We start from the raw sequence: 12,815 nt of genomic DNA, 5'->3' as shown, positions 1-12,815 counted from the left end.
AGATTAGTAGAACTAGAAAACGCAATATATTGATCCAATATTGAAATAGGTGGGCTGGAGGAAAGGATCATAGAACTGCAATCCGGGTCTTTATTCATTTTTTCAGTGTGGAGAAACGTTAAAACGGATATTCCACACGCCAGGAAGCTTTGAGAAAACATGGTCATAGTCGAGAACACATATAAAAACGTAGAAGAGGCCTTTGTTCTTACATAGGCCTAGTTTCCTTCTGCACCGAAGAGGGTGAGGAAGAAAGTGAAGAAGGACCATTTCTTCCAAGAAGAAGACGTTCATTCGAAAAAAAGGAAGATAATTTCTATCAGTGTATAGTTACTTCCATATATTATATATATATATATACATAAAGAAGGAGATTTATGGGCCGACAAACAGCTGAAGTTATCGCCGGCCCTCTGCGAGTTTTCCTTCTTTTTGTGGTTTTCACGCGTAATTTGATTTAAATTACATACATTTGAGAGTCTCGATCTGGTTCCTGACTCTATGCTTTTCTATGTACACAACGTTGATATCATATATATGTACACATCACTACAAACATAGAAGTTTGGTCACAATCATTCTCCTATAATAATTGATATATCTCGGGCCGGAGTTAAACAACCCCAAACATAAACTCTCATAAAGACTATACATTTCCCTATAGCGGTATGGAGGTACCGAAGAGCGACCTTTGCACCCAAGATTACACACAAGACCAATGATACGTCAAAATAGTATCTATATACTTCCAGCCTATTGCAGTATTGGCACAATCGTCCGTTATTGTATTTTTGCATAATGGGATCACGCGGTCGCATTCTGGTCATAGGGTGCCCGTGCGTTTTTCTTGTATGACCAATGCGTAGCCTTGTCAGTATGGCTTTTTCCCTTTTCGACCTATCTTCCGTGGACCAGGAATCAACGTCTTTATTAAACTCACTTTTTTTTCGAATCGAACGGTTTTTCCATTTTACTGTATTTCAAATGAACAGTTTTAAATTTCATGGGCGTATAGGCTGAGAAACGTCCTGGAGTCTTACGGCGGCTTCTTTGGTCGCGCTGTCTGTTTCTGTGACCGGGAAACCATGCCAACACGACCTTCTTCCTAACTGCATCGATTCCTTTTAACTATTAATGTAAACTAAAATTGTTATGTACTAGACGATACAAAAAGACTTATTTATTTCTTGTACATAATTTTAGTTTTAAAAGTGTTCTTTTCTTCTACTAATCCTTTACCGTTAGGTTTTTGTTTACCAAACCAAAATAAAAGGCACATGTTTTTCATATAGTGCTTTGAGAGCATAGCGATTCATGGAGTAATTATTTCTGGTTTTACTGATTATTACTGATCATATTTGCCTAATTTTTAATTGCCAGTGGGCAACCCGGTATCACTTCTTTCAAAGCTGGTCAGTGAGTGAATAAATTTATTTCTACTGATAATACAACAAGAACTTCCGTTTTGTACATTTTGTATTTATGACTCAAAACAACAAAAAATATACGCTAGTTTTTTCCATAAATATTTTGTATAACCTGTAGTAACTATTTGGTCAACGGGAGCTTTTGGCCTGTCTAGAAATGTTATTAATAAGACACTATATATATCTCCTCCCAGGTCGAACGTGGCAGTTTTCGAAGGTATCGGCTATAAATTACCCTTCTGGACCGGACATTCGGTTTTATAAATATTTTCCTTGTCGGACTTTATCGCTCTATTATTCCACCCTCTGGGAAAAAATCTTATCCACAGAGCTTTTCAAAGGAGCCCGTACTGACATTTATTTTCCTACCCGAAGAAAGTTAATAAACTGTTATTAGGTGAAGAGAAGGCTTTTTAGAAAGAAATTGCAGCGGGTATGAAGAAAAAAATATGGATTTCCTATATATCATTAACCGGTCATGATCGGTCACTGTCAGGATATTACAAATTGCATGCAAGGATGTGTACAATTTGTAATCCTTGCATGCACACACTTGTCAAGTAAAAGTGTTTCTGTCACAAGCTGCCCAGCTTATAATTACACTACAAAATCACAATAAAGTTCGTTTTCTAGAAACTATTGAAATTAGATTAAATTTGAGAATCTTTCTTTTCTCCACTTATGACTGTCGGCATGTCACTCTCTTTATCTCTTCTTATCCTCTTTTTTCTCTCACTGTTGCTGTATCGCTCTCTTTCACTCTCATTTTCGTTCTATCTGTCAGTATCTCATTGTCGGCCTCTCTCCACTCTCTCTTAATTATTCTCACTCATTCCCCCTGGTATTCTTTATTTATCTGTAACTACCTCTCTCTCCTTTTCTAGCTCAATTTATCATTCCTCTCGCTCATTCCTTCTTTTGTGGTCCCTTTGTCTGTCTATCCAACTTTTTCTTTCACCATTTTCGTTTTTGCTTCCCCCTCCCACCTCTCTCTATCACCCCTCCCTCACCCTCACCCCTCCCTCACCCCTCCCTCACCCTCACCCCTCCCTCACCCTCATCTCTCTCTCTCTCTCTCCCTTTCTCTCTCTCTCCCCTCCCTCACTCTCATGTCTCTCTCTCTCTCACCACTCTCCCCTCTCCCCTCTCCCCTCTCCCCTCCTCTCGTTTGTCTACCTCTTTTCTTTCTACCTTGCTGTTCTTTCGCGTCTGTTTGTTCTTTCTTTCCCACTCTCTTTCGCTCTAACTCTCGCTCCTTATGTCTGTGTCTCACTCTCGCACTCTTCCTCTCCGACTCAATTACTCTTTCTCGTTCTCCCTGTCATTCTCTATTACTCTCTCACATCTCTCTCCTTTTCTCGCTCTCTTTCTCTTCCCTCACCATGCCCTTGTTCGTCGTTTTTTTTGTCTGTCTAGATACTTATCTATCAACCGATCTGGTTATCCAGCTCTTTTTCCTTCATCCTTTTTTTCAGTCTGCCTTTCCTCTGTCTGTCTGTCTGTCTGTCTGCCTGCCTGTCTGCTCTCTCTCTCTCTCTCTCTCTCTCTCTCTCTCTCTCTCTCTCTCTTCTCTCTGTGTCTGTCTCGGTCACTATCTTCCACTGTCTTATTTCTCTCTTGCTACCTCTTTCTTCCCCTAAACATACCTAATAAGTGTCGAATCCGTAGGGCTATTGACGTAGGATTCATGAAATGGAGAATGTGGAGCTGTAGAGGCTCGTCCAGGATTATTAACAAAAACTAATTGAAAATAATCTTGTAGAAATTAACATATTATTTTCTCCAAATTACTCGAGTTTAAGTAGAAATAAAAAATAATGAAGAAAAATAAGGTCTATTGCGGTTTATCTAACATAAGCCAAATGATGAAACCTTCTGAAGACCGTCTGGTAATTAAGAAGAAACCAAGTCAGAAAGTTGTTCATCAGTCGAGCGTAGATTCCGCACAGGCCAGGGCCTCCACGAGCGAAGGCAAACGAACCATTCCTAGGGCCTTTAGATTTTATAAGACGCGGCAGATACAAAATGTTGGTTTATTTTTGTATGCAATAGTATTAGATTATTAGGCCTAATTCATAATAATTTTCCTAAAACATTTTTCTTCTCAATGAAAAATATGATGTTTTTTAAGTGTGGGATGATGGTAGAAAATGTTAAGGGATCGGTCTCCACCTCTTCGCTGGGAGAATCGCCTTAAAATTCCAGTCCGTGCCCGTATCCGCTCAACGTCAGCATTCGAAAAGTAAAGGAATTAACAGAGTTTGAAACTCAGATTGTGCCAAATGTTAAGCCCCAGATTGCGCTCATTATTCCTTCCCCTAACTACTCTTTATACACTTCTTCCTCTTCCCCTCTGCCAAATGATATTAACGTCGGGGGGTGGCCGTATTTTCCTCGGTAATTACTTATACTTTTCCATTCCTCTTGACAATGGCCACGTTCATTTCGGTTAAATTAGCCGTGCTAGTTAATAACATGGAAATTCAGGCATTAAACTCTGTTAAAAAAAAAAAAAAAAAAAACGGAGTTGAATTTAAACAATAAATACAGAATATCCCATCCTGTTCAACAACGCACCTGTGCACACTAAAAGTATATGTATAATGTGGTATATTTGAGAAAGGGGGTGGAGTAGTAAATAGTTCGTTTTTTATTAATATCTACTCTTTTTAAAAGCATATAATCGATATTTTCAGATTTGCTTTTTTGAAGAACCAGTTTTGATCAAAACAAGTGCTCATCTGAAAACAGATGAAAGAACCTTTTATAATTCTTTGAAATAAACCACTTGATAATTATCAGAATCTGAATAAAAATGGCGAAAAAGGTTTTTACTGTTAGTACCACTTTTTATTTAGTTTTACATCCCTCCACCTAAAAAACATGGCAAACGCTCACTTAATTTTCATTAATTATCTATCTTTAATCAAGGATTTTTTTAATTTGTAAATTTTGCATTTTTGCATCGTATATGCCTTAACACACCTGTTTTTACACCTAATACATGTTTTTGTACTGGGTTAGGATGCCATAAAATAAAATATTCTTCCTTATCCTATATAAAATACAGTATACTTAATTATTTTTATTTTCCAATTACAGCTGTAGAACAAAAATACATGAACGATAACTAAATCTGTTCATCTCACATAATACAACCTCTATATTCAGTGAGGAATGTATACTAAAAAACTAATCTCATAGTTCATGACTCGATGATGTTGAGACTTAATGATGAAGATTTCATCGTTCCTTGATAATTGTTAGAATAAGAGGATCGTTTATATTATTAGGAAAGTTGCAAGAATGAGGAGAGAGGTTTTTATTACTAATCCAACTTTTAAGTTTGTTTGCTTTGCTTTCCATTTTTTAATAATACCCAAAGTGCTATTGTCTTTATTTAAAATTGGATTTTTTCTTCAGAAAAAGATGAAAGATAGAGAGTGACAAAGAACGAAAAGAGATGGGCTAGAGAAAAGGGGAAGGGGAAAAAAGCTAGATAAATAAATAGATAGGTAGAAATAGTTAGAGATAGATATATATATATATATATATATAGAGAGAGAGAGAGAGAGAGAGAGAGAGAGAGAGAGAGAGAAAGACTTGAAAGAAATACGTAATATTTGTATACATACAACCTTCCTGGGACAATGTTCTATGGAATAATTAATAAATAATATATTATAGATTAATATTTCTAAATAATCAGGGAGATGGAGAGATAGACAAAGAGTAGATAGTGAAAAGTAAGTGTTTTGTATAAAACAATTCTAAAGCTTAATGAATAGTTCAATGAACTGTTTATTTCATAAGTGAGAAGCCTTATGTAATTGCCTTACTGCTTAAAATTTCATCGTTAAAAAAAATGTTTTTTTAATATACATCCGTTTATAAAATTAAATTTGATCTTTGTAACATTAGTATCGGATTGAAGAGGGGTATTCGAAGATTTTTGGTTTTCCTAATTGCTAAAATCATGGCAAAAGAACGTATGCCGTCTGTCGTGTCCTAGACAAAAAAATAATCATCTAGTTTCAAACTCTCGCAATATCCCTTTACATTCTGAATGGCGATGTTGAACCGGGTTGGGCGCGTAGCGGAATATTAAAGGGATCCCCGTCGCGGGATGGCATGCCCCGAGGACGATTCCCGACACGTCCCCCAGGAAAATTATACGACGGAGAAATCGGGAGATGGGGGATGACAGACGATCCGGAGAGACCGTAAACATTTTTACTGGCCCCGCATTAACCGGAAAGGGGCTCATCTCACCCCCCTTGACTGGATCAACCCCGACACCCTTAAACCGTCCTCCCATTTATCCCTTATCCGTTTAGCGGAGTTACGCTTTTTTTCACTGAACACAGTTAAACACTAACGTCATAAAAAAGCATTTTTATCCCACAAAAAATAGTATGTACGCCCGGATTTGTCACGAAACAACAAAAACCACCATTGACTATTTCTTCTGTATTCCCCCTTTATCACTCTCACCCTCTCTCTTTTGCTCACTCATTCCTCCTGTAGTTCCATCACATTTTGCTCTAAATATCTTTTATGTTCATCTTTTGTACCCCTATTTCTCTCTAATCCTTAATTTGCTTGTCCTCTTTCTCTCCCATTTGTATTCTTTCTTATCGAATTGCTCTCTTTCATTCTTATTCTGTCAATTACTCTTTCTTACTAATTTTTAATGTGTTTACTTCTTTATCCTCTTTCTGCCTCATCATTACTCTGTAATTCTTCTTTCTCTCCAATCCTTAATCTGCCTTTTACTTTTTCTCTCAGTTTTCATTTTATTTATTTCTCTCTCTCTCTCTCTCTCTCTCTCTCTCTCTCTCTCTCTTTCGCTCATTCTTATTCCTTCTCTATCATTTTATGCTGTATTTTCCTGACCTCTATTAATCGTATTTTATATTTTCCTCTTTTTCACTATTTGCTCATTTTTATTCTTTCTTTTTCTTTCTCCCCGTCTCTAATTTATTCTATTCTTCTTTCTTTCAAAATTGTTAATGCCTTTGGTGGCAGCATTGATTCTGTGTCTTCATTGTTTACATGCCTTTATTTTTATATATTGCTTATCTTTATTTTGTGCATTTTTCTTCCTCTCAGTTGTTTGTTTTTCTCTACGTTGCATCCCAATTTCTCTTCTTTTCTTAAATAATAATAGTAAACAAAAGGCAAAAATATGAGCACGGATCTCTGTTATCATTGTGTGCTTCATATATTGTATATTTTTAAACTTATCAAAAGTATTTTGTCGGAATCTTCAAAAGTCAGAAAAATAATATTTAATCAGTGCCCTACCAAAGAACAGCCACACGGTGATACCTTTGCCTAATTTCTTTTTTGTGTCGTAAAAATAAGTTTCAAAGGACATGTCGGGAAAGAGAGGTTTTATTGGTTTAGAGTAATAGACGATTTCGCATTGATGGGGTTGACGTATCCGAACCGGGATTGTTTCATGTTTGTAAAACAACTAGATTATCCCAGGGCGTTCTGGGAAGTGTCAACCAATTAAAACTGATGCTCCGACGCCGTGGAATATAGGCCGGTTTAAATTGTGACTTAACGGCCGGTTTTATAACACCGCCCCGAGGACTTAGGCCGACACAGTTTCAAAGTCCGTCCAACAACCGGCGAAGGACTGTCGAGAGAGAGAAGGTAAAAGTCTTGTTCAATTAGTCACCATTGTCCGATTGTCACCTACGACAATCCGGGTCAAATTGGAGCCCGGCCACGGGTTTGTATAAAGTGGAAGTGGGATCGGCCAAAACGTCGTACAAGGGTCTTTCCAGAGGAGAAACAAGTTTAAGCCCCTTCCTTTCTCAAAGCCCCTTTCCCTTTATACAACAAACGCCGAGAGAATATTTCTTCCGCGCCCGATGGCGACTCACTTCGTCCCGGGAAATTGCAAGGATTTCTTTTCCCTAGAAAGTGGCCCGAATATGAAAAGAAATACGATACCTTGGCCATTTGTAGTTTTCAAGAATAAATTGTTTAGGCTTAAAATAAGAAACAGCCTCACATTTTCAAGAATAAAAAATATATAGGATCCATAAGGAAAAAACCTTATCTTTATTTTTAGATCTGGCCCTTTAAATATCAATGTGAATAAAGAGTGCAATATAAGAAGGCCAAATAAACTAAATAAAACGAAAGAGTCGTATTATTTGTAATTCTCGTAATTGAGGCCACATTGATGGAGCGGTTCAGAATCTCAAGTCCAATTTCCTTTTCCAATTTTTTAAAGTTTTCTTAGCACAAAGTTGACCTTAAATGAATAGAATGGTCCATGTTGTTTTGAGGAACTGATGAGTTTATTTTTAATTAAAATAGATATCTACAGGATTTAATGAAAATAATTTAAAAAATAAATCCCTTAAAGCTATTAATTAAAATTGTCATTATTAAAATCGAGTATGCCGAAAATATACCTGCGTTCGGATCAATGGCCATAAAAACATCTTTCTAAAACTTATCGTCGGTGATCATCGCTGTGTCGACGTATGGTCACGCTATCTTTATATACGGCGTTCATTGACCACGAAGTGTGTTACGAATTCAGCGGTGCCTCGATCGAAAAACATCGACGACAATGTTGACATGCAAATATTTTTCTCCAGTAGTGTAATTCATTGGTATGTTTTATTGATCTTGTGAAAAGTAGTGTTACTTAAATAAATAGATAATCATCTACGTGAAGGAAACTACTAGGCACGTCAATACAATGGAATATAATGAAAAATGTAATTTATTCGAGATATAATGTGATTTATATCATTTTCCATCAAATGAACGTTTTTACTTTCAAACTAATGTTTTTTAATTTAGAATTAATCTTTTTACATATTAAATTACCCGTTTTTCAAATCATGGAAAGACAAGCAAATCCAAAAAAGGACTGTATTACTACATCAATAATGTTGACTCAAATACTTCTAAGATGAAATACATATTTTTTATTTCAAATTTTTGTTTTACTCTGATGTACCATATTTGCCTTCTAATGGTTTAAGTTTTATATTGTATGCATGTGAAATATTGTTGGCTGTGTTTAAAACAAATGATTTATATTTCAAAATATGTCCAGATTAACGGTTATTTTGCCATTTTTGTCGATTTGGAATAAGACTGCCAAGAGCACTATTGGTTCAAGCTAAAAGAGATAGTAGTAAGGTAATATTGTTCTAAAACTACAAAACAGTAATAAGATTGTTAATCTTAAAAAAAGTTGTTGTTATACCTACATATTATTCTAGCATGTCAAATTAGGAAGTTATTTCCTTACCCCCTAGTTTAAAGATTCAGTAACTCCAGAACATCAACTTATCGGTTTATTAACATTAACGTTTTTTGTTCTCGTTACAAATAAATGAGTGATGTGTGCGATTTTTTCAAATATACACTGAAATTATGAAAAATTCGTTTAGAGTCAAATAGTGTCGTAGAAAAGACAAAAGTGATTTTCTTTTCATTTTCCCAATGCAAAAACTAAAGAGCTATATAATCTCCGGCAATAATGAACATGTAAATATGTACACATGTGTATTCAGTGATACCGGGTAAGTTAAATAAAGCAGCGAATCATTTCATTAGAAAAAGTAATGGGCAATCGCACACATTGAGAAAGTATCTAAAGTAAAAAACAAAACAAAAAAGAAATAAAACCGGTTACTACCTCTAATCATTATACCAAGCAGCAACAACTAATACAATCATTTTTACTGTTCTATGTAGTATGTGCGATTTTTACAAGCAAGAAGACCTTACACCTACATATTTTTCTAGTATGTCAAATTTAAACAATTAGGAAGTCATTACCCTTACCCCCTATTTAAAAGATTCAGTATCTCCATAACATCAACTGATCGGTTCATTAACATGTTCTAATTATATACAAATTAGTGATGTGTACAATTTTTTCAAAGGTCCTACATCATAAATAAGTAAATTGTTAACTCAACCTTAGCCATGTATGGCCTACGGGTTGACAAGCAGTACCGCATGAAAAGATGAGATAGATATAATATGTAAACGTTAAGATGGGTAAAGGCGCGTTCAGAACAACCCCGCTGAAGAGTTCCACATGGAAGCAGGAGACCTTCTGCTTTAAGAGGGAAGAGATAATTTTAAAATAGTATGCGAGCACATGGGAAAGGCAAACCATTTCGTACATGAAATACTTTAACTCGGTCCAAGGAAGTCTCAGTGGCTGGAGAAATCGAATTGAGCCGGGTGGAACCGGAAGGATGCCTTACGGTGGGATTATACAACAAAATCGACACACCACCTACAAGAGCGAGTTCCACGTTCTAATGTCGAAGTACTCGGATGCCAAACTCATCATCACAGATGGGTCAAAGATGCCAGAGGGTGTGGGCTGCGCTGTATACATTGAAGGGCGGGTCGAAGGGATGACCCGTCCTCTACAGCGCGCGTGAATACGCAGAATTGAATGTCATATCCCTCCCTTGATCGTATACATCGAAAACAGAAAAACCCAACACAATACGCATGGATTCCTTCAGTGCGGTCTCCTAACTCAGGGGGAAAGGTTTCGAGGATCCACTAATGAATAAAATATATGAACAATTAAAAGTGATCGATGCTGATGGGTAAAAGGTCGTGCTGGTCTTCAGATAGCCGGGAAGGAACAAGAAGTCGAAGTGGCTAAAGACACAGCGTCAGCGCACGGACCAATTCATCTTGTCAGCCCAGCAGACGTGGTAAGATTAATGAAAAAGAATAATGCAAAAATCACCGGACTTCTGCCAAATTACGCAGATAAAGAGATGGTCACTCGTCAACGCTTGCCGGATAGAGAAAGAAAAGTATAGCCTTACCAGGTTACGCAGAGGTCATACTAGGTTTTACCTCACCCCGAAGTATATCGAGTACTCTAGGGTAAGAGTGTGATGTCTAAAGTAAAAATAATTTTTTAGCACGAATGGAGGGTTTAAATCAGCCCCGAGGAATATCAAGTTCTCTGGGGAGAGAATGTGACCAGACTCGTCTTGTTTTGGGGGGTGACTGGATATCGACGTCGTAGGAATATCCAGTACCACGACGCCGGACGTGCTATCTCTCTGGGGGGCCTTGGCACGTTTTTCGGGGTGTTGTCTGCCGGCTCTTCGCCGTGGCATTGCGTATCCTCTACGTACTCTCCGGATGTTAACCCACGAATAGGTCTCTCGTCGCCAGCGGTGTTTCTGGGGGGGGGGGAGCGTGAACATTTTTGTGTTTTTGGTTTTTCTTGTTTTTTAATAGTCTTTCGACAACCTGATGTACCTTCGAGACGTTATCAAGATCAGACAACAGGAGACAAAATATGACAGTCAGTGACAAAGATGCTCAAAAAAAAATTTGTTTAAACCGAAGAGGGCCGGCGAAGACCACTTGATGTTTGGCGGTCCTTAAATAATACAAACATTCATACATAGACATTAACTTCTTTTATTGGCACTTGTATAAATCATATACTCAATAATTAACAAAATCATGTTTGATTTTAGTTTCGTTTTATATAAAATGAATATCCAGGTTAATCAGTCATTTTAAACAGTAGTTCGTACGTTGATTTATTTATTCATAAAATATATAGGGGATTCTTTAGTCAAGATGGCAAGCTTGTCCAACGATAGGTTTATTTCTGACACATGTATGTTATACATGCTTCTTCTTGGGCTAGTTTGTAGTATATTACATTTAATTCAATGTGTGAATCTTTTATTTTCTTTATAACGTGAGTGTTTCATTGTTCATTTTAATGTGTGGTGATTAGTGACCGTTAGTCGATGATTATTCGGAAATAGTGAGATGCGGTCAGGTGTGATGTAGATTTCAGAAAAACATTTTCTTTACCGTGCCAACGTTTCGATCTTTATTGAGCTCATCTTCAGGGCTCAAGTGTTTGTTTTCTGCGTAATTGTGACTTTCTTGCGTGTCGGGGCACTCTCAACACGACACGCAAGAATGGCATAATTACGCAGAAAACAAATACTTTGAGCCCTGAAGATGATCTCAATAAAGATCGAAACGTTGGCACGATAAAGAAAATGTTTTTCTGAAACCGCATCTCATGATTTCCGAATAGTTCATTTTAATCATATTTCATTTGTGTAAAATGCTTATTGAAAGATTATGTACGTCTAACCAGACCCTCTTGTAAATTATAACATTGTATAGAACCTTGAGTAAATAAAAATCTAATTACTTCAAATATGTCAAAAAATGAGCTGGGAATACAGAAAAGCTGCTGTAAATTTAGAAATAGTAATATGCAAAGTAGATTTTTATACAAATCGACTCCAAATAGTTTGTCGATATTTGTAAGGGTACTGGGAGCAATCTGAAAGGACAAAAGTCGCCCCCGACGTGGTAAGCGGCGTGGCATTTTCTTCACGGATTGCGTCTCTCCCACGTGACACAGGGCTCCTCTTTTTAGCCCGTGGGACAGGGAAACAGGGGAAGGAAGAAATGTGGGGTAGGACTCCCCGTGTAACTAATGGGGTAGCTCTCCTTCAGGCTTAGTGTCACCTCTGTGCTAGGGGCAAATTACCTGTTTGTCGCAAACACCATCAGCTTAAACTCCCGGGAGTTGAACTCGGAGAACTTCTTCACCTTAAACAATTCTCCCTTTTTTTAACCGGCAACCGCTTAACTTATTTTTTCATTTGAGTTTCGTTGTCCACTTTTATAAAGCCTGACGTTTTTTTTTTTCTGTTGCAGAATCGCTGAGAGAGTACTTTTGCAAGTACGGGGAGATAACGGAGGTGATGGTCATGAAGGACCCGACCACTCGCAGATCGAGGTGAGTTCACTTGATTTTACAACAAAGCCTAGGCGCACTTTCCCCCCCCTTTCCTTTTCGCTTTGTTGTTTAAATGTTCAATTGAAATTTCCAATCGCCGGTTTGGGAACAACGCCGGTTTTCGACGTGCGCCCGGCTGCCGTCTCGAACAGATTCACGTCACCGGATCGATAAACGTTATCTTAACGATAATTCGGTAGGGAGTATAAATTGAATTACCGGCTGGGCCGGGGCCGTTTTGGTTAATCGAATTGTTAACTTAACATCAAACGTTTATTCTTAAACAAATTACCGAAACTAAGGTTAATTCTTTTGAGCAATGACGGCCGCCTCTATAGTTTTTAAGCCGGCTTCAATTTTTAATTTTTATAAAAGGATTTACCCTCCTTCTTTTAAAATTATAGGCGCTAGTCTGATTCCCTTTGAAATAAAATTATTACCGCAGAGATTACCTCGAGAAAGAGAGCGAGCGAGAAGGAGAAAAAGAGAGCTTTCTTACCAAGTAGAAAAAGATTAAGGGTCCATTAGCCCAATTAAATTATAATATCGTTAAAAGATTTATACTCTTTTTTACA

At 37.2% G+C, this 12,815-nt stretch overlaps 1 protein-coding gene across 23 annotated transcripts in view; it reads left to right on the top strand.

Annotated features, from left to right (window-relative positions):
• LOC106661379 (RNA-binding protein Musashi homolog Rbp6) overlaps nucleotides 1-12,815 on the top strand; it is an 892,072-nt gene that overhangs the window by 400,416 nt on the left and 478,841 nt on the right. For all 23 annotated transcript variants that reach the window (XR_001339703.2, XR_002910290.1, XR_002910298.1 and 20 more), the window contains exon 3: nucleotides 12,159-12,240. Coding sequence is in view for 6 of the 23 variants with exons in the window: in XM_024226885.1 (XP_024082653.1) it covers nucleotides 12,159-12,240 (82 nt within the window). In the remaining 17 variants the exon portion in view is untranslated. The remainder of the gene's footprint in view (nucleotides 1-12,158; nucleotides 12,241-12,815) is intronic.

Source organism: Cimex lectularius, unplaced genomic scaffold (genome assembly GCF_000648675.2).
Source record: "Cimex lectularius strain Harlan isolate CLEC.00 unplaced genomic scaffold, Clec_2.1 scaffold68, whole genome shotgun sequence".
NCBI classification, from domain to species: Eukaryota; Metazoa; Arthropoda; class Insecta; order Hemiptera; family Cimicidae; genus Cimex; species Cimex lectularius.
The sequence above is the reverse complement of the archived record's forward strand: the minus strand, read 5'-3'. Positions and strand labels throughout refer to the sequence as shown.